Source organism: Sapajus apella, unplaced genomic scaffold (assembly GCF_009761245.1).
Source record: "Sapajus apella isolate SASKATOON/1434 unplaced genomic scaffold, GSC_monkey_1.0 scaffold13, whole genome shotgun sequence".
NCBI lineage: Eukaryota > Metazoa > Chordata > Mammalia > Primates > Cebidae > Sapajus > Sapajus apella.
The window spans coordinates 18,153,122-18,176,083 of record NW_022436953.1 but is presented as its reverse complement, the minus strand read 5'-3'; the positions used below and the strand labels follow the sequence as shown (position 1 = coordinate 18,176,083).

General features: G+C 37.9%; 1 protein-coding gene across 2 annotated transcripts in view; it reads right to left on the bottom strand.

The window, feature by feature from the left end:
* Window positions 1–7,882: 7,882 nt before the first annotated feature.
* The window catches only part of FAM160B1 (family with sequence similarity 160 member B1), a 47,894-nt gene continuing 32,814 nt past the window's right edge, over window positions 7,883–22,962 (bottom strand). For both annotated transcript variants that reach the window (XM_032281747.1, XM_032281748.1), the window contains exons 13-17: window positions 22,148–22,238; window positions 15,562–15,705; window positions 11,705–11,845; window positions 11,259–11,362; window positions 7,883–11,158 (exon numbers count right to left, since the gene is read on the bottom strand). In XM_032281747.1, the coding sequence (XP_032137638.1) occupies window positions 11,053–11,158; window positions 11,259–11,362; window positions 11,705–11,845; window positions 15,562–15,705; window positions 22,148–22,238 (586 nt within the window). In that variant the 3' untranslated portion in view covers window positions 7,883–11,052. The remainder of the gene's footprint in view (window positions 11,159–11,258; window positions 11,363–11,704; window positions 11,846–15,561; window positions 15,706–22,147; window positions 22,239–22,962) is intronic.

Below are 22,962 nucleotides of genomic sequence, written 5' to 3'. Positions count from 1 at the left end.
TCTACCAAAAATACAAAATTAGCCAGGCATGGTGGTGCATGCCTGTAATCCCAGCTACTCAGGAGGCTGAGGCAGGAGGATCGCTTGAACCTGGGAGGCAGAGGTTGCAGTGAGCCAAGATTGTGCCATTGCACTCCAGCCTGGGTGACAAGAGCGAAACTCTGTCTCAAAAAACAATCCATAGATTTAGGGAAATAGGAATGTAAATTTACATGGGGGCAAGAATGCTCAACCATATCTCCTGATGGGGTGCAGATGACAATCTCTTCACTGAGGTACTAAGAAATATATTAACGAGGGGAAGAGCAGCCCCCATGGAAAGCTCTGTGGTGGATCCCCTTGCTAGATTGGGGTTGACAGTGGAAGATGCTGCCACTGAGATGGGACTAGTCAGGAAAATAGCAATTATATAATAGAGATTTCAGCAGAGGGAATTTTATATGGGAGTTGGTTATATCACTGTTGGAAGGCTGAGTGAGGAAAATGGGTCAGTCACTGAGATCATCCAGAAATAATAACCCAGGAGGCAGCTACCACTACTGGGACTGAGAGAACAAAGGGAAGAGGCTGGGGCTGCAGAGCTAGAAGCTGAGGGCCAGAGCCCTAGAAACGCAGAGCTCTGGCCTCTTAGAGGGGGCCTGCTATGCTACTGTTGCTGCTTTTGAGACCAGAGGAGGCGGGTTCTAGGAGGGTTTAAAGAATACAGAGCCTAGCCAGGTTCAGTGGCATGATCCTGTAGTCTCAGCTACTGGAGAGTCTGAGGCAGAAAGATTGCTTGAGCCCAAGAGTTCAAGGTTGCAGTGTGCTATGATCGTATCACTGCATTCCAGCCTGGGCAACATAGTGAGAGAGACCCCGAGGCGGGCGGATCACAAGGTCAGGAGATTGAGACCATCCTGGTCAACATGGTGAAACCCTGTCTCTACTAAAAAATACAAAAATTAGCTGGGCATGGTGGCACATGCCTGTAGTCCCAGCTACTCAGGAGGCTGAGGGAGGAGAATTGCTCGAACCTAGGAGGCAAAAGTTGCAGTGAGTTGAGGTTGTGCCACTGCACTCCAGCCTGGCGCCTGGCAACAGAGAGAAATTCTGTCTCAAAAAAAAAAAGAACATATATATATGTATTTGTATCTACAAATTATATGTATGTGTGTGTATATATATATGTGGAGACTAAAATCAATTGCTGTGGATCCATTGCTGAGGTGATACAGGTAGGAACAATAACCTCAAAGAAAGGAAGTTCCTTCTTCCTCCCCGTCTCCTTGTCTGGAGCCCGTTATTAGCAAAATGTCATAGAAAGCCAGTTAGGAAAGGAGAAATCTAGTTTGTAGCATTTTAGCTGAGCAACACAAAGCGGTACATGGAGGGGTGGATTTGAACAGAAGGACAATAGCTTAGTAAGCCCCACTGAATTTGCCTTACCCCTGTACTTTAAAAAGCAAACCTTCCCTAGACAGGGACTTTATTGAAACCCCCCTCCTCATCAGACCCCTACAAGATTTAGTGAATATCTGTTGAACATCACGGATGATGTTACTGCAGACTTGCAACAATACAATACATTTTGGACCCCAGACCTCAACATTTATGAAACCAACACTCAATTTTAGTGTTTTATGTGTCTAGCTGGAAATTTTTTCCACTCCAAGCAGGATCATTTGGGAAAGTCCTATCAGGAGAGTAGAGCCTGCCTTTGTATAAATGGAGTAGCCTCTTAGTGTCAGTGGTCTGATGAATAGAGGTACTGGGGCAGCTTAACTGCTTCTGTAAAAAAAAAAATATATATATATATATATATTATTTAAAATCATTGTTAAGAGGCAGGGGTCAGCTTCCACGGTGATGTGAGGATTTCTGAAGAGTTCACAGATAAAGGATATAATGGAGGGTCTGAGAAACGTGCAAGGTCTTTAAAAATAACACAGGAATCAGTAGAAAAACTCAGCATTTGCACCTATCCAACATCTTTCTTAACCTAATAAGGTTGACAGTCAGTATCTCTGTTAGGAGAAGTAAATGGTATTAGTTAAATGATTGCTTACACAGATCACTGGAGGAAGGGCCAAAACACAATGGTCTTATATCAGAATGTAGCAATGGCAAGCTGTACAATGAGGACAAAGAAATTTTAATGATGACCTTAAAATGGTGTTGATATTAAAATGCTCAGCCCAGAATTATCTATGTCAAATTAATTACACTTCCCTAGTCTTTTCCTTTCTATTGAAATAAAAATGATAATGAGCAACACTACTTCGCAAGATGTATATCATCAATTTCTGAGTAATTTCTTTGAAATACTCAGCTCAATGAATATAAATCATATTACATGCTATGCATGAAAAGACTCCAACCATTAAGAACTGTGCAAAATTATTTGTATTTCAATGTCAAATTCCAAAGAAAAACACCCAGAAATTGCTATGCACGTTTGCATTTATAGCTTTTGTTATTTTTAGGATGTGGTTTTTAACCCAAATTCCAATGAGTCAAATGTACTCTTGCCAACAGTATTTTCAGGGAAGGGCTCACTTGAAGCTGCATGACATTGGATTATTTTATGGAAAATGTAAGTCTTTATAAAATGGAACCTGTTTGTTGTCATGGAGTCCAAGGTACATTACTAATAATTTTATTTTAAAAGTAGATGTTTTCTTCTCAATTTCTAACATCAGTGCAGCTTAAGAAAACAATGGTCTATTTTCTAATCATTTCTAAAACAAAACGGAAATAAAGATCATAGGACAGAATTGAAGCAGCCCGCAAAGAATATAGGACCATAAATGCCCTGTGACCTGCTACATGGCTGGTAAGAGCAACAGGATAAAGAGATTGAAGTAGAAGAGCATACTTTAAACATGGAAGAATAATGTTTAAGGAACAGCTAATTTGTTTCTCCTCTTGAAATCTTCAGTACACGGCTCTCTTGAGAAATCTAATCAATTAAAACTCTACATGCTATTCTACTTGTGAGTGGAATAAGGAATACATTTCTCGTGTTATTATATAAATGCATCTCAGCTTCAGGGATTTGAAATATAGCTTTATCCAGAGTATAGCGAATTTGTGTGTCATCTCATCTTTCTGCATTATAGTAAAATTGATTTTATGATTCCTTACTCATAAATCACAGGCCTGAGGCAATAACAGCCTTGGAGATGCTTTTGCTTGTCTTGCCTAATCTCACAGGCTGGGTGTGTCTCTTGTTCTTTTTTCTGAACCACATCTAGCCCTTCAGCTTTCAGTTGTGATTATAGTTTTCTGCCTTAAAAAAAGTGGTTGTCAGACCCAGGTCATGTCCCTGGCTTGTTTGGATTCCCTACACTGAATACTGTCCCTGACACTTTTAGCACATCATTGGAAGAAATTCATAGTGTGATCACCATGCAGATGAATGCACATCACAACATGGGTGTCATTATGAACTGACAGCTACAAAAATCAAAGGATATCCTCCCTTTCCCCTCACCCTCCCTTTCTGATATAAGAGCAAAGTGACCCATGGTGGTAAATTAGATTTCCGACAGTCTGCTACGGGTTTTACCTTCATGTAAAGATGTGGTTATTCAATCAAGAGATGTACTAAGTATTACCTAATGGTTTAAAAAATATATACTTTCCCCACTTTTTTTTTTTTTTTTGAGATGGAGTCTCGCTCAGCTGCCCAGCCTGGAGTACAATGGCACATTCTCGGCTCACTGCAACCTCCACCTCTCGGGTTCAAGAAATTCTCCAGCCTCAGCCTCCCAAGTAGCTGGGATTACAGGCATGCAGCTCCATGTCTGGCTAATTTTTTCATATTTTTAGTAGAGACAGAGTTTCACCATGTTGGCTAGGCCGGTCTCAAACTCCTGACCTCAGGTGATTCGACCGTCTTGGCCTCCCAAAGTGCTGAGATTACAGGTGTGAGCCACCACTGTGCCTGGCCCCCCAACTTTTTTTGTTTTAAAGAGACTCCCTGTCAGTTCCTCAATATACTGACTAAGTCCAACTGGAGCGGTGGTCCTCAAACTTTTTGGCACCAGGGACTGGCTTCATGAAAAAGAATTTTTGCAGGGTCTTGGGAATGATTTCAAGATGAAACTGAGATCCATCAGGCATTAATTAGAGTCTCATAAGGAACTCACAACCTAGATCCCTCGAATGGAAGTTCACAATAGGGTTATCGCTCCTGTGAGAATCCAGTGCTGCTGCTGAGCTGACGGTAGGTGGAGCTCAGGTGGAAATGCTCGCTCACCTGACACTCACCTCCTGCTGTAGGGCCCAGTTCCCACCCGGCCATGGACTGGTGCTGGCCTGTGGTCCGGGGGTTGGAGACCCATGAACTAGAGGGAAGAGGAAGAGGAAGATCATAATATAAAATCATAAGCCTGGGAAATATAGTGAGACCCTATCTCTGCAAAATTAAAAATATCTGTCCATGGTGGCACATGCCTATAGTCCCAGCTACGCAGGAGGTTGAGGCAGGATTGCTTGAATTGAGGCTGCAGTGAGCCGGTTGTGCCACTGCACTCTAGCGGTCTCTCTCTCTCTCTCTCTCTCTCCATAGATAGATAGATAGATAGATCTCTCTCTCTCTCCATATATATATATATATATCTCACACTGTATTTTAACTCCTTAGACTCACACTTGGGAAATCAGGTAATTCCTTAAAGCTACCTCAAGAAGACTGAGTATGAAGGAAGCAGAAGTCTCTTGATCTTGCTGGGAGTGAGCTCTGGCTTGTCCACCTGCCTTCTAACCTGACTCCAGGCTTAGATTTCAGGAATGAATGGGAGTTGTGGGACGATAGCCCAGTGGAGGTCTACACGTCCCATCTCTCCATGCATATCTGGCACGTGGCTTCTGAGTTTATCTCCACTGTTTCCATCAGCCTAGGTTGGTTCTCTCTTAATTGGATATGCAGCCGCTTTGTGCCCCAAACCAGGCGAGAATAAAGAATGCTATCAAAAGAGCATTGAGTTAAAAGTAAGAAGAAAGGCTTAGTTCCACAAATACTTCAGTGGAACCAGATCTTATCCCTAATCTTTGGGTTGCTTTAAAAGTCCAACTTAATCTTTTGGTTTTAGTATTTCAGTTGACTATGTGCCTTCTTGCTATACGAGAATTCAGAGCGAGATCACAAATCACAAGCGAATTACTATTCACCAACTGAGAAAATACGGGCCCAAAGCACTATTCTTTGGGCTAGTGCTTTATACCAACATCAGAATGAACTGAAAGGCAACCGTTAAGCATGGCAAATACAATAGGATGCAGAAATTTCCATTTCTTGCCAGGTTGACTCTGTTGTGATTATAACTTGTTCTTCTTCTTCTTTTTTTTTTTTTTTTTTTTTTTTTTTTGAGATAGAGTCTCACTCTGTTACCCAGGCTGGAGTGCAGTGGTGCAATCTCTTCTCACTGTAACCTGGGCCTCCCGGGTTCAAACGATTCTCCAGCCTCAGCCTCCCGAGCAGCTGGGATTACAGACATGCACCACCATGCCTGGCTAATTTTTGTAGTTTTTGTAGAGACAGGGTTTCATCATGTTGGCCAGACTGGTTTCGAACTCCTGACCTCAAGTAATCCACCCACCTCAGGCTCCCAAAGTGCTAGGATTACAGGTGTGAGCTACTGCGCCCGGCTTCTGTTGTGGTTATTCTGAGAATATCTGGCATATCTCAAAAGTAAGACTATAACCCAAAAGTAAGAATAATGCATATATAACATACTTAAAAGTAAGAAAATTTATGCACAGCTTGAGTGTCTGATTTTCCTGTTTAGATGATTTGCCACCTTACTTCCTTTGCCTGGTGCTCACATTGCTTGGGTCTTGTTTCTCTAACAGTGTTCATTAGTGTGCACTGTAATTTATTTTTGTAAACACCACAACAAGACTGTGACTTCTTTAGGGCTGAAATCATTTTTTTGTTTGCCTAGCACCTTAATACCTGGTTCATAGAAAGTTCTCGAGAAATATGTGTTAAATAAACAAAATTATTGTTTGGTTTTGGGATGTCCTACTTCTGATACATTTTTAGAAATAACAGAGAAATTTCTAATGCCCACTATAGTCAAATCAATGACTAGTGAGTGTGAATAAAACAGGCTTAGATGAATTTCCCTGAGGCAGGTAGTGGGGTATATTACCAAATAAAGTTAAAAACTGATTTTCTGGAATCAACCCAAATGCCCATCAATGACAGACTGAATAAAGAAAAACTGGTATATATACACCATGGAATACGATGCAGCCATAAAAAGGAACAAGATCACGTCCTTTGCAGGGACATGGATAGAGCTGGAAGCCATTATCCTCAGCAAACTAACAAAGGAACAGAAAACCAAGCACTGCATGTTCTCACTTATATAAGTGGAACCTTAACAATGACAGCATATGGACATAGGGAGGGGAACCACACACACTGGGGCCTGTGCAGGGTTGGCAGGTGGTGCGGGGTGAGGGAGGGAAAGCATCAGGAAAAATAGCTAATGCACGTGGGGCTGAATACCTGGGTAATGGGTTGATAGGTGCAGCCAACCAACATGGCACATGTTTACCTATATAACAAAACTGCACATCCTGCACATGTACCCTGAAACTTTAAATTAAAAAAAAAACAACAACTGATCTTCTGCTAGGTAGTCCACAGGCAACAACTTTCTTTATTGCCGTAAGACCAACTAAAACATACTCCATTTCTTCTGCATCATTTGGCGTTCAAGAAACTCACATGCAATGTTTCTGCTTGCTTATCTTTTTTGTTGGAAAACAGATACAGCTTTTACTTGAGTTACTCCAGCAAGACTTCAACTTTTACAATTTTATGTTAAGTCTTTAAATTCCCTTGGGATTACTAGTTTTCCAGCTGAAACACTGCTACATTCTTAACAGTTTGAAGCAGGTTTTGGACTGGGGATCCAATTATGCATTCCCCAAACCGCTTTCGTTTGAAGCAGCTCAGGGCAAGGAGGATGATTTCAATTCTTCAATGTCTAAACCTTGCCTCTTCCATCCTTTCAACCTATCCTCTTTATTTCCATCTAAAGCAATTTTGAAAAGAATCTTCGGATAGTTGGGATTAATCACTGGCTTTTTCTCTTTCTGGTTGTGTTGTGTATTTCATGTGTCTTTGTTTCCAATTCAGAAACTCTGGCAAATACTCAAGGGAGTGGAATAAGTCTAGAGTCAAAAAGTATCAGCTAAAGAGAAATGTTTTATATGTGTTAGAAAAATATTAAGAAATAATTCTTAGAAGGCTTGGCGCGGTGGCTCAAGCCTGTAATCCCAGCACTTTGGGAGGCCGAGATGGGTGGATGATGAGGTCAAGAGATTGAGACCATCCTGGCCAACATGGTGAAACCCCATCTCTAAGAAAAATACAAAAAAATTAGCTGGGCATGGTGGCGTGAGCCTGTAGTCCCAGCTACCCGGGAGGCTGAGGCAGGAGATTTGCTTGAACCCGGGAGGCGGAGGTTGCAGTGAGCCTAGATCGCACCACTGCACTCCAGCCTGGCGACTGGTGACAGAGCAAGACTCTGTCTCAAAAAAAAAAAAAAAAAAAAAAAAAAAGAAAAGAAATAATGCTTAGAATAAATTGTTTTTTTGAGACATGCATAAACATTCCTTCCTTTTGGGCAATCACATTAAGAAGGAAAGTGGAGAATACATGTGAGGTTTACCTGGGGGAATTTTTCAAGCTACACATCTCTCCTCCACAAATAGATATATTGCTTTTTGTTCTCTCCCTAGAACACTATAGTGACCCACATCGATTGTATGTAGTATGCCATATCCCGTTGTGTGTCGGGGTTGCAAAAAGTTAACAGTTGTTGTTTGAGATTTATCATTGGATAAAATGTTCCCAATTAGAATTTTACAAAAACATAAGACGTTTTGTTTAAATTACATTATTTATTTTTTAGATCATCCCTCTTAGTCCTGCATGCATTGTTAGCACAAAAAGTTGAACTTGATCACAACTTCCTTTGAAGAGAGAGTAGGTACACAATGACCATCTGAAGAGTTTCTCCATGGATGGACCAAGAATTTCAGACGTTGGTAACACTGTCAGTAACCTACACAATGCTCAATACAAAAAATTTACCAAATATCCTGTTTAATGTAAACAAGGCAGGAGGCAAAACAGAGTATTACAGTAACACTATTTTACAGGGCCCAGAAATGTGATTATCTACCATGTTTTAACACATCAAGTGTCACTATGACATGCACATTGGATTTACTATACAACCCAAAATATAATTTGTGGTTTTAGCACTTCACTGTAACTTCTTCTGTCAATACTGATGGACTTCATAATTAAATGGTAATTGTACACTAATGCAATAATTTATGTTAACATTACCATGAATTTATGAATTCCATAATTTGTGCCCTGTAAAATTAAGTGTAACAATCTTTACACTAGCAACAGTGTAAGCGAGCTAAGAATTTTGGTCCATATATATATACATATATACATATGTACATACCCAATAATGTACAATTAAACCAAAAAGCTATGAATCCACTCACAGCTTCCATATTGCACAAACAGATACATTATGAGAATGTTACACAGTAAGAAGGTGAGTCCTATATGACAATAGGCTAAGACAAATCTGAGTTCAATCCAGTAAAGAATGTGGCTCATAACTAAAAACAGACCCAAAGACTATATTGTGAGAAAGTTTTTTAAAACGTGCATATTGATACCAATGTGAAGCAAGGCTGAAACTCGCTTGGGAACTTGCTATGGCAATCAATTGTTATGGTGGTGCTTTCCACTCAACACAGGGCATCCTAGTCACTGTTTTTGCAAGTACTGAGTAACAGAAATAGTCAGCTGTCAGCAGACAGTAAGAAAGGCTAGTGATGCAGTACAATGTTTCACTAACAAATGAACTCACTGTGAGAGCTTGTACTGGCTCTAGGTCTGAACTAAATATAAAAGAAAAAAGAAGAAAAGAAAAAGAGAAACAAATGAAATCTTAAGCCTTAGCAGATTACAAATTAAAGTAATTACAATAACTTAGGAAAATTATATTTTCAGAAGCAGCATACACATACACAAATATACGAGTTAAAGCTTTTCTGAGCTTGGTTTCATGGATTAGTTATAAGGTCCCATAGTGAAATCAAGGATAAAAGAGTATTTGGTTTCAGAGGTAATATCATTGCTACTACACCTATTGAGCACTAGTAAAACATTAAGAAATCCTAGTATCTCTTAATGCCTTAGTTTAAATACGTGTACATCAAAGTTGACTGTTACTACATCTAGAAATGGAAATGTTGAAGTGTTCCTCGTACAAAGTGATTAAAAAAATACAGCAAACTGAATAATGCCTTTATAGCGTTCAAAATGATTTAAAGAAAATCATGCACAAAATAACTATCTCTCACTTTTGTTTTTTCTTTGTTTTGCTTAACAAATATCTTAGAATAAGCTAACAAAGATTTGCATGAAATTAGAAGTTTAATCTTTTTTGCTGTTTTAATAGTGGTAAGTATTCTAGAGCTGAAGCGATTCATAATCTTTTAATATTCTGTTCTTAATAAATAGCAAAAACAAACTATAAAATGAACCAGAAAAGCTAATACAACAAAATGAGCAGATAGGTGTAAAATGAGCCTCTATGCACACGCCACACAATGTATATATGCAAACATGCTACATGAAATCACTTCCTAAAGGGGGTAGTGACAGTTCCCTACAAGCTGGAACCTTTGATAGCCTATTGCCCCAAATATCAGTTAATGGAAAGATAAAGAAAAGTGCTGCTGCTTAACATTTCAAATAAAAACAAATAGCTTAAAAGCAGTATTTGAGTGATCAGCGTCACTTAAAAGAAAAATAGAAAATGGACTAGCAAACACGATTTTGTCTATCAAGTATAAGCATGCTGTGCCCAGCGCAGCTTTGCTGAACTACAGGTTCCTACATGTATACCCATTCACATACATGCCCAATTTCCCCAAATCCTTTAACATGTAAACAGGACATTTAAAAGTCTGTTTTCTTTAATCTCTTTAGAATCACTTAAAACAAAAGACTGAACAAAATAGAAAAAATGTAAACATCAATGAGCCAATGGCATTTTGATTGCTGCCTATGGGTTATCAGTCAGCTCCCCAACTAGACACTACCATGCATTTCGATAAGAAAATCAAATTATAAAGCAATTTTATAAAGCAATTTTCTGAGAGGGAGAGAGGGGGGGAAAAATGGTTCGAGACCCAGTACATGTTACTTAGCTTAAAAAAATACAATTTTAGCAAACACTACCAATGTTCAACATAAATTCAACATTGTTGTGAAAATGACACAGTTGAAATAAACTGGGACCCATACATGAAGAAAATCAATCACTAACATGGCTGTGTGCACAAAAGAGTAAAAGAACACTTCTTTAAAAAAATATATATATATATATATATATTATATTAATCAAGGATTTCTTTATCATATTAAATTGTTATTCTTAAAAAAGCTGAAGAAAGTTAATGGTGCTTTATACATTTTTATCTCCTATAATCAATTCATTCAATGGTTTCTGAATTGTATTTTTTTCTCATTTACAGTTTTTTTCAGTTTGATAAGAATTCTGACCTGAAAATGTTATAAAATTAGTGATTTTTTTTTGCTACTTATTAGTCCAAAAGAATACAAGCAATTGAGTCCCAGAGAATGTCAAAATGCCTTGCTACCTAAAAGGATATTAAAATAACAGAAATATCATCAAAGTCATGACATCAGAAATATTGCAGCTTTTCACACAGTCATTAGAAACGCTTATTTCCTGAAGTTCCTTTGATTGTATCCTGGATTCAACAATGTGCAATTTTATATATAGAACCATTACGATAAAGCCAATGAAAACATTATGCAACATTTTACCTAGAATGTCCACTCAATAGGTTCTTAATGGTTCTGCCCAGTTTACAGCAATACTTTGTTTTAAAAAGGCTTTTTATCCTCTTGTGGCTGGGTGGAACTGAGTCTTTTTTGATGACATGTACACAGTAGTTCTGTTCCCCCAGTTACTTGAAAGATGTTATTTATGGTGTGGAGGAAGCATGGTATTTCACAAATGCAATTGCCGCCAGCTCCTTACAGAACTCTTCTAACACAATCACACCCTCTAGCAGTGTGATGTGGTCAATACTGGTAAGGGAAAAACAGACAATCGATCAGTTCAAGATATCAGCAGATCATTAAGTTCACTGAAATTTTTGGATTAAAAAAATGTAAAACACCAACTTACATAGGGCCCTCAGGTTCCAAACCAAGTAATCGCTTTCTGACTAACAGAAGCTTGGGAGTAAAGTCTTGAATACGCTGGATTCGAAGCATAAGGTCTCCAACAACCTGTATCACAGAGGTAAGGCACTTCAGTTCCTGAAATCAACTACACAGATAATCTCAGGATTTAAAAAAAAAACAACTTCATTCTCTACTATTTAATAAGGAGTGTGAACTTTTACTACTCATATAATCATCTTTAACCAAGGACTCATATCTAATTCTTTAAAATAAAAGTTATATATATGATTTTAAATAATTTTTAAAATAAAAGTTCAGAATGTTTAATAATTGCTTTTAAGCAGTAGATATATTTTTCATTATGCCACACTAACTGCATACAATGATATAAATACTAACTGAACAGATTTATCAATCCTAGGGGATATAACAGAACTAGTAACTCACCCTCACAATTACAGAGAATAGAGATCTACAGCCAGAGGCGAGGTTCACGTAAGGATCCAAAAGGTACTCGTGGATGTGTGGATGAGGGAAGAGAGAAAGTCTAGATAACACCGAGGTTACTTGTAAGTTTACATCATATGGCTATGGAGAAGTAAAAAACAGAAAGACATTTAATCATAATGTATACCTGTGCACTTAATTTACTACTTCAATTTATCTTTTTAAGAAAGGAGAATCTGGCCAGGTACGGTGGCTCACACCTGTAATCCTAGCACTTTGGGAAGCTAAGGTGGGTGGATCACCTGAGGTCCCAAGTTCAAGACCAGCCTGACCAACAAGGAAAGACCCCATCTCTACTAAAAATACAAAATTAGCTGGGTGCGGTGGCATATGCCTATAATCCCAGCTACTCGGGGGGCTGAGGCAGGAGAATCGCTTGAACCTGGGAGGCGGAGGTTGTAGTGAGCCGAGATCGTGCCATTGCGCTCCAGCCTGGGCAACAAGAGCGAAACTCCATCTCAAAAAAAAAAAGGAAAAGAAAAAAAGAAAGGTGAATCCACCATCTTCCTCCCCCCTCCACATGCTCTTCTGCAATGAAAATATCTACAACTAAACTAGCTCTCATCATCTCAGTCAAATTACATACATCACAGTCCTAACACTTACAAAAAAAAAAAGATTTAAAAAGCAAGCTTATAAACACATAAGGACAAATAACGTGACATAGTCAGAATGTTAATTTTATGCAGGTTGATTCAATTAAGGAAATTGTTCCAGAGGTCACAAAAAAGCACCAGCGTGTCATGTATAATATTAAATACAGAGGACCCGTCGAGCAGAAGACCAAAGAACAAGAAGGGAAGATATTACATCTTTTTAAATATAGTAATAGAATTTTAGAAATGATATTCCTCATCTCAGATTATTCAGCTACTACCAATTCCTAAAAACACATATACAGTAAAATAAAGTCAAACAGAACCTTATCAACAGAATGAAAGTACTTGGGGATAGAACTGATGATGACCGTATGCCTCAAAGTGAAGGAGAAGGTTCAAAATGGTGATTACAGAGAGGGATCACCTCATTTCTTGCATGACTTAGCTTTCCCCGAACAGCTATACATCTGTGTACAGTTCCTCACACTTGTTTTGTATGTAATATCACAATTTTACTTGAATTCTAGTTGTTTGTTTATTCTTCAAAGAAAGGGGCCTTACAGAGTATGTCAACATCAAAGCAAATGGCAGACTACACAAAGAGTTGCTACTACTTGCTCAGAACTTGAACCACCTGCAAACCCTCAATCGCAGCAAATGGCAATGATGAAGTGAATCCCTGGCATTTAGTGGAGAATGCTCACGCATGTGCCAGTTCTGCTACAGACTTCTGCATTTTACTATCTTTTTAAAATCACCTCAGCTACAAACACGTTTTGTTACATAAACAAAAACTCTCAAGTCTTATGCTGTCAGGGTGTGGTGGTTCACAGCTGTAATCCCAGTCCTTTGGGAGGCTGAGGCAAGTGGATCGCCTGAGGTTAGGAGTTCGAGACCAGCCTGACCAATATGGTGAAACTGTCTCTACTAAAAATACAAAAATTAGCCAGGTGTGGTGGCAGGTGCCTGTAATCCCAGCTACTCGGGAGGCTGGGACAAGAGAACTGCTCGGGTGGGGTGGCGGGGGGGCGGTGGTGGGTGTTGCAGTGACTGAGATCATGCTGTTACACTCCAGCCTGGGCAACAGAGTGAGACTCCATCTAAAAAGAAAAGAAAAGAAAAGAAAAGAAAAAGAAGACAGAGAGAGAGAAATAAAATACAAGCAAGTATCACCCTTAGCAAAAATGTTTAGGAAAGAAAGAAAATAAACCTAGGCCAAAAATGCTTAGCTTCCCAGGACTTGTGTTTTATCTTTGAGATCAGACTATACCATGTTCTTACTAAAAAGCCTTGGAAAATCAAGGGTTTGTTTGTTTTTTATTTTGTTTTAGAGACAGGGTCTCAACTATGTTGCCTAGGCTAGTGTGCAGTGGCTATCCTTAGACACAGTATCCTTAGGTTCAGCCCTACAGCCCTTAACTCCTGGGCTCAAGCAAGCCTCCTGCCTCAGGCTCCTGAGTAGCTGAGATGACAGGTGTGCCCCTCAGCACCTGGCTCAAGAGTTTCAAAGACAAAAGGTTTTAGGCTGGGCTCCATAGCTTACTAGCTGGAAGTCACATAACTGAGACCAAGGATTCCTCATTTGTAAAACAACACCAGAAATCTGTCTTATCTAGGATACAGGGTTACAGGAAGAATGATTGAGATAGTGTATGAATCAGCTCTGTGCTATGAAGTGCTATCTGGTGAAACTGAAAAGTATTTTAAGCATTTTGGATAGTCTGTTTTCAAAGTATTATTTTGTGTCAGCACTCTACAAACTATAGAAAAAATGCTCAAGTATGAAGATTCAGGGTGGAGCTTTCAATTCAGAAACTACTTTTTAAAATTTAGATTATTTTTTAGTACTTTTGGTCAAAATTTCTAAATATTACTGTCTTGATACTCATTGTTATTACCTCTTGCTTGTTAGCTAAATCAAATTTAAACTACGCCTAGCAAACTGGTTCAAACACACACACACACACACACACACAGACACACACACACACACACACACACACACACACACAACTGATGAATCCTGGCTACCCAGGAGGTTTGCACAGCCGTGATATGTAGGCTATAATACCTATTACCAGATTTGTATACTTTGGTTGTCAGGTTTAAACCAACCAACCAAGCAACACTAGAAATATAGCACGTTATTAAGAGGTTAAAAAAAAAAAAAAGACCTGGTCTTTCACATAGATTATTGTTGGAAACAATGCTGACAAAACTCTAATATAATGAAATACTTCCTATATTATAATTTCTTCATTTGACTTTCTGGTTATTGAAGACAGCCTACTTAGTAAATTTCTTTTATAACTCCCTATGCTCACATAAATATTTAACTAAAATGATGCTAAAAAAGAACAAGTACTTTGTTCCCAGAACCAAACAAAAACAAACAAATAAATAAATAAATAAAAAGAAAAAGAACAAGTACTTTAGTTTACAATTGAAAATTAATTCCAAATTGGTCAATTCAGTTTCTATACTGAGGAAAGTACTATGCTAGCTGTGTTATTTCAGGTTTATATTCCAATGGGTCAGGCATTTCAAAGCTCTCTCATCACCATGCTTATGAGCCAATGAGAGATGGAAGGAGGGAATCCATAATCCCAAATTCATTTATCCTGACAGTCGGATGAGATGTACATAGCAACCTGTCAGCTGATGGTGATTTTTATCCACCTTTAGAGGAGTGCATTAACCTTTTTTATTTCACCTCTCCCTTATGAAAATGAGTATCATTCACAAGCTTTGTCTAAAAAGGCAGGTTCATCTAACACTATTCTGTAATTTTGTGGAAACCAGAGTGTTCAAGATTCAATCCAAAATGACATTTAGGGTCTTCTAAATTGAGCATCTGTATTTGTACTAAATGTACTAACTAAAAGGCTAAGGAAGTCATAAAAGGAAAGCACTTCTAATCATCTCCAAAATGTGTTAAGGATATTGAGGCAATGGCCTATCATGAGAAGTAAAATAAACAATGCTGTAGCAACTGTCAGGCCAAACAAATGTTTTTAACATACAGAATGCATCAGAAACCTGCCAGCTGTTGGCATTCAAGCTTCAAGAAAAAGTCATCCAGTGGAAAAGGTAAGAAACCAATCAAAGTACTTTATTGAAGATCTACTAAGACTTAAGATGATTCCATGGTGAAAGGCAACAAAATAACATAAAAATTAGTATTTTTAAATGTATTACCTGATCAAGAATTCTTCCCATTCTGTCGAATAGCACTTTCAAAAAATGGCCTTCAAAGAAAGCTGCTTCTAAATTGCACTTTTCCAATGCTTTTGGAGACCCAGGCCACTCCCATCTTAAGCAGATAGCACAGTAGTCCCGGAACTAGGGGGAAAATAGCATGTGAATCATTAAAGAACTAACAAAAACAAACTGAGATGAAATAGAAATGATTTCCACAAACAGGCATATAAAAAACCATTTGAATGCATAATGTCTGCTATGCTTGAGGTACCAAGGGAGAGGGGGAAGAGATGATTCAGATCTTTCTGTGACTAGGGGCACAGGTAAGATACTAGCTGCTGGTACCAATATGAGTTGATGAAAAAAAGACATATTTTAACTTTACTAAAATACCCCTAACATCTCTTTCCTTTAAAGGAATTTAACCCTTTAGTTATTTTCATCACAGATTTAGAGGACATTTAAAAAGCAAAGTCAGACCTAGCCAAGTTTTCAAATTTATTCTAAAATGGTTTACACAACAGATGAACTGATGCATGTTACCTGAGAAGACAAGCCGGCTGTTCCTAGAATGGATGTGCACTAGGCATAATGTTATGATAGGATCAAACAGTGCTACTCAAAGGTGGTCCATGGACCAGTGCTGGTTCTCAAAGTGTTCACTGCCATCCACAATGAGATGAGCACAAAAAGCAAGAGCAAGCACTTAAAAACGTTCCTAACAACTTGACTACGAAGAGTTTTATGTCTGTTGAATCTAACTATAAAATCATCAGGGTTTGTATTGTCTTTTTTTTCTTTACATTTTTCTATACTAGGAATTCTTTTCTTTTTTTTGAGACGGAGTTTCGCTTTTGTTGCCCAGGCTGGAGTGCAATGGTGTGATCTCGGCTCTCTGCAACCTCCACCTCCCGGGTTCAAGCGATTCTCCGCTTCAGCCTCTCAAGGAGCTGGGATTAAAGGCATGAGCCACCATGACCGGCTAATTTTGAATTCTTGTAGAGACGAGGTTTCTCCATGTTAGGCTGGTCTCAAACTCTGGACCTCAGGTGATCTACCCACCTTGGCCACCCAAAGTGCTGGGATTATAGATGTGAGCCACCACGCCCGGCCAGGAATTCATTTTTACTGTATTTTACAAAAGTGTTCGTCTGTGACAAACCGGAAATAATTAAAAAAAACAAACCCTGGTCTTTCACTACAGAGAGTTATCACTGGAACAAACAGTATGAATATGTATAAGCTCAAGAATATTTCATATAATAAAAATGAATTTTAAAAGTCTCTCCCAAATGAATTTAATCAAAAGAAATTTAAAGCACTGTTTTCTCCCATATTCATTCCCTCTTCAGATTCTCCTGATTTAATAAAGAAAAATTACTTTGACCTCTCTAGTTTAGAAATTACCTGAAATTAAAACGGAACATATTATTACCATGAAACACTAAATTCAACTTTTAAAATTTAGAACAATTAAAAAGCCTGTTTCTTCAATATATTACAAGTTTTAAACTCTTTGACTTTCAACAGACTATTTTCTATATAAAGCCAAATCTCAATTTTTAATAAATCATTTTTATATTAATACCTCATATTCTGACTTGGAAAGTAATATTTTAATTTCTTTTATCCTTCTTGTTTTTATAATATTTCTGAAACAATCATAATAACTGCATTTGTTATCACAAAATGGAAATGAGATAAACTTTACAGAAATAATAAAAACAGTTTAAAAATCCAATCAGTACTGCTGAAAGATATGTTTTACTTTTATTGTGTTTACCTGTTATTTGAATGTTACTTGCTACTCTATTAATTTATTCATTTATTAATGCCGATGAATTCATGTATTAATGTGGACTTGAGTTAAAGTATTATGAATTAACTACGTGTATATGCAGATTACTTATACATAATAGCATACTTCAATCCAAATAATTTAAATAAAAATTAAATGTACATTTTTTAGATTTGAGAAATTTCAAAATTTAGACTATTTACCTTTTAAAATTCACTTTCAAAATGTGAAATATTTTATTCTGGTTATTTATTCAACAAATACTAAATAGTTACTGATATTGTAAAATGTATAAGGCTCTGCACTACATATTTGTGGGATTCAATGGTAGGTCAAGCATGAATCCTACCCTCAAGAGACTGATTACCTTATAACCCCAATACAAGAAAGAAAACAGAAAGGACCATAAAAGATCAGAGATAATGCCACGAGCATAAAGACAAGTAGTTACCTTTACTGCTGGGGAGGCAGAGGAGGAAGAGGGTAAAAAGAATAAATCACGAGGTGGCATTTAATCTGGATGTTGAAGACAGTGTAGGAATATAGATATCACATTGTGGGTGAGAAATAAGAGGAAAACTTGTAGGCAAACAGAATAGCATCAATAAATGCATGTAAATGTTATATCTGGATAGTGAATGAAAGTCATAGTAAGAAATAAAGATAGAAAAGCTGGAAAATTCATCCAAAAAGATCCTGAATTCTAAGATTTGATGTCTAAGTATTTACGCCTTATGAGTTAATAAAGTGTAAGAGGTTCTCAGATCCACACTTGAATGAGATTAATCTGTTAATGGCTTCTAAGTAGAAGGAACAAACTGAGGAAACAAGTTATGAAGCTACTATAATCCTGGTAGAGGTAATAAAATGCAAACTAGGATTCCAAAAGCAAAAATGGAAAAGGGGGTAGACAGCAGAAATATAGTACGGGAAACACTGATACAACTTGGAAGTAGACTAGAGGCTAAGGAGAATGGAAGATGAATAAATCCCAGACAACTCTGAAACACAAACCTTGGATGACCAGAAGGATGGATGTGCCACTGACCACAGCAGGAAACAAAGGAGCAGATGCAGTTTTAGAGGAATCAATGATAAGTTTTACTTTAGAAAGATAAAGTCTGAGGTCTCAGAAGAACATCTAAGTGGCTGAGGCTAGAGCTTTGGGGATACTTCAGATATGGAATTCACGATAGAGATGAATGCTAAACCAAAAGAATATCAAAGGAATGAAGACAGAAAAGAGGGCCAATGATAGATTTTTTTTTTTTCTGGCCACATCATTAATATGGCAGACAGAATAAAAATGACACCTGAGACCTAAAAGCTGCAGGAGCAAAGAATTATGCTGCAGAAGCCTTAAAAAAGATAAAGTTTTAAATGGCGGGGGCTGGGGCTGGGGTTGGAGTTGGGGGTCGAGCAGCGGTTTAAATAAGCTCAGCGAAGTTACAGGATAGAAGCTCAATACGCAAAAACCAGCGGTACTTCTACATTGGGAAAGAACAATCAGAAATGAGGTTCACAAAATAATTTCACTTACAATAAAGAATAAAATGCTTAGGAATAGATTTAAAGAAGAAAATGCAAGATTTGTACACTGAAAACTATGAAATTCTGTTGAATAATATTAAAGAGAATCCGAGTAAATAGAAAAATATTTGGTGTTTGTGAACTGGAAACCTTAATATTGTTAAGACGGCTGCACTCCTCCAAGCAATCTACAGATTCAAATTAAGCCTTACAAAAATTTCAACTACCTTTTTTTTGTTGTTATTGTTGTTTTGTAGAAATGGACAAAGTAATCCTAAAATTCATATGGAATTATAAGGGACTCCAAATATCCAAAGCGATTTTGAGAAAGAATCAGACTGAACAATTCATACTTCTCAATTTCAAAACTTACTACAAAGCTGAAGTAATCAAGACAGGGTGGTGCTGGGATACGGACAGATACATAGGCCAGTAGAATAGAATGGAGAGTCCTCAAATAAACTTTACCCTTAGAGCCAATAAATGGAAAATAGCCTTTTCACTAACTGCTGAAGAGACAACTGGATGTTTACCTGTAAAACACTATGCACAATAATTAACTCAAAATAGATTAAAGGCCTAAATGGATAAAATAAAACTATGAAATTCTTAGAGACTTACGTGAAAATCTATGTAATCTTGGTTAGGCAATGATTTATTAGGTATGTCAGAAAAAGCACAAAGTAAAAATAGTTAAGTTGTACTTCATCAAAATTAAAAACTTTTGGCCAGGTGCAGTGGCTCACACCTGTAATCCCAGCACTTTGAAAGGCCAATGGGGGCAGAATCACTTGAGGTCAGGAGTTCGAGACCACCCTAGACAACATGGTGAAACTCCATCTCTACTAAAAATACACAAATTAGCTGGGTGTGGTGGTGCACCTGCAATCCCAACTATCGGGAGGCTGAGGCACGAGAACTGCTTGAACCCAGGAGACAGAGGTTTCAGTGAGCCAAGATCGCGTCAATACATTCTTGCCTGGGCAACAGAGCTAGACTGTCTCAAAACAACAATAACAACAACAACAACAAAAAAAAACAAACCAAAAGTAACAAAAATAAAAACTTCTGTGTGTAGAAGGACACTATGAAGAAAATGAAAAGGCAACTCCCAGATGGGAGAAAATATTTGTAAATAATATATCTGAGAAGGATCTCCTATGCAGAATATATAAGGGATCATTAGAACTCAACAATAAAAAGACAAGTAGCCCAATTAAAATACAGGCAGAGGATTTATTTTTTTATTTTGGGGAGGCAAGGTCTTGCTCTGTTGCCCAGGGGCTGGAGTGCAGTGGCACCAGCATAGGTCACTGTAGCCTCAAACTCTGGTGCTCAAGCAGTCCTCCTGCCTCAGCTTCCAAAGTAGCTGGGACTACAGGTGGATGCTACCATACATTGATAATTTTTTTTTTTTAATTTTTTGTAAAAAGGGGATTGTCCAGACTGGTCTCAATTTTCTGGCTTCAAGTGATCCTTCTGCCTTGGCCTCCCAAAGTGCTGGGATTACAGGTGTGAGTCACCGCGCTTGGCCAGGATGTATTCTTCAAAGAAGAGTACAAGTGTCTGCTAAGCACATGAAAAGGTACTCAACATCATTAGTCATAAGGAAATGTAAATCAAAGCCACAAGAAGACATCACTTCACACCTACTGGGGTAGCTATAACTTAAAAATAATGGTAAGTATTGGCAAGGAAATGGTGAAATTGGAACCCCATACACTGCTGGTGTGATGTCAAATGATGCCACCACTGTGGAAAACAGTTGGGCAGTTCCTCAAAAAAGTGAAATATAGAATTACTATGTGACCCATCAATTTTACTACTAAGCATACACCTAAGACAATGGAAAACCTGTATTCAACAAAAAAGGAATACTCACAGCAGAAGTATTCATAATAACAAAAAAGTAGAAACAACTTAAATGTCCATTAACTGACAAATAATCAAAATACTTGTACAATAAAATATTCAGCCATAAAAAGAAAGGAAGTACTGATGCATGCTTCAACTTGAATGAATCTCAAAAACATTACATTATGCTGAGTAAAAATGCCCAACACAAAGAGCCACATATAGTATGATTCCATTTTTGTGAAATGTCCAGAATAGGCAAAGCCATAGAGATGAAAAGTAGATGAGTGGTTGCCAGGGGCTGGGGGTTGGCAGGGAGGAGGAGTCAGTAAGAAGTGACTGCTTGATTTGCACAGGGTTTCTTTCTGGGGTGATAAAAATCTTCTGGCATTAGTGATGATGGCTGCATAACATTGTGAATATACTAAAAAAACATTAAGTTGTACACTTTAAAATAGTTAAAATGTTGAATTTTATCTCAGGACAAGTTTTCTTTGTAGGAGGAAGTTTTTAAATACAATTTTAAAAATCTTACAATGTAAAATGCTATAAAGAGGAAAGAAGAATGAGAAAGGCTCCTTAATTTAGTAACTAAGAGCAACCCTTCGAGCAAGTCGTCTGAGTGAGGTAGAAAGGTAGAGTGCAGGGGCTGAAGGAGCGAGCGCTGGGCAGCAGGGACTATACTTGAATACCACTGTCTACATCAGAATGAAGGAGAAAAGAATAATGGCCTGTGGATGGGGATCGAGCATGTGTGGTGGGTAGAATTGTTCAGATATGTTTTGGATCAGTAGGAGAAATGGATCCAGGTGAGACATAATTTAAAGTGGGAAAAAATTAAAAGAGCATAAAGAAATCTTGACACAGAGACACAATCGGTGAAGTGCAAACGAAGGTCACTTACACAAAGCAAAAGTAGTGAGAGCAGAGACCAGACCTTATTTTTCTTTTTTGTTTGAGACAGAGTCTCACTCTGTTGCCCAGGCTGGAGTGTAATGACACGATCTCGGCTCACTGCAAACTCCACCTCCTGCGTTCAAGTGATTCTCCTACCTCAGCCTCCTGAGTAGCTGGGACTACAGGCCACCACACCCAGCTAATTTTTGTATTTTAGTAGAGACAGGGTTTCACTATGTTGGCCAGGCTGGTCTCAAACTCCTGACTTCAAGTGATCCATCTGCCTTGGCCTCCCAAAGTGCTGGGATTATAGGCGTGAGCCACCGTGCCTGGCCCAGGTTTCATTTTTAATAAGAATGAACTAATTTCCTTGGAACAGTGGTGTTAGGCAGAGTGACAAGGTGTGTGTGTGTGTGTGTGTGTGTGTGTGTGTGTGTGGGTGGGTGGGTGGGTGCGCGCGCACATTCTTAGGCTTCATTTCCGAAGTTTAGTGACTTCACCTACCTGCCTATGAGCATCTCGGAGGTAGGTGTCATATCCAGTGCCCTCGACATGGTAGGAGGATTTTGCTTCATCCGGTACCAGACAAAGAAAACTTAAATGAAATAGGCCACAATTATGCAAGATGTCCATTTGCATGAAAAAAAGAAAAACAAAAAGTAAAAGTGAAAAAGATCATAATCAACAATACTCTCACAATTCAATAATAACTTTACAAGTATTAAAGTATCTGGTGATATTCTAAGTTCAGCTAGGTATTAACACAAATGGAAACCAAAAAAATGAAATTGTATGTTTTTAATTCCTTACGTTGAATGAGTTTTACAACTCACTGATTAAATATTCTCATTATTTTAAAGGTTTTATTTAAAAATTACTGACTCCACTTAAAATAGCAGTGAGCCTAAGAAAGACTTTTTTTTCCCCTCTTCAGATTGTTGTATAATGACAGATTGCCATGGCGTTTGTTAATCTCAGGAAACTGGTTTTAAGTAATTGAACTTGAGATTTTTATGTACCCTAATTTTGCATCTTGAGCCACATGCAATTTTTCTCTAAAATCACCTGTCAGAACCAGGCCTATTAGTGACAATATTGCAAGGGAAGCAAAAGAGAGAAAAAGGTTGCCACAGAAAAGGGCACTTTTAAAAAAAACATAAAACCACGAACTAACAAAAAGGAACAGCCCGACAACACTTAGCACACATGTTTTATAAATTTTATGAAACCAGCAATTCTCAATGTTGTTACAATAGGGAATTACTTAAAATTAAATCATTTATATTAAAAAAAAAAAAAAAAAAAAAAAAAAAAAGGGA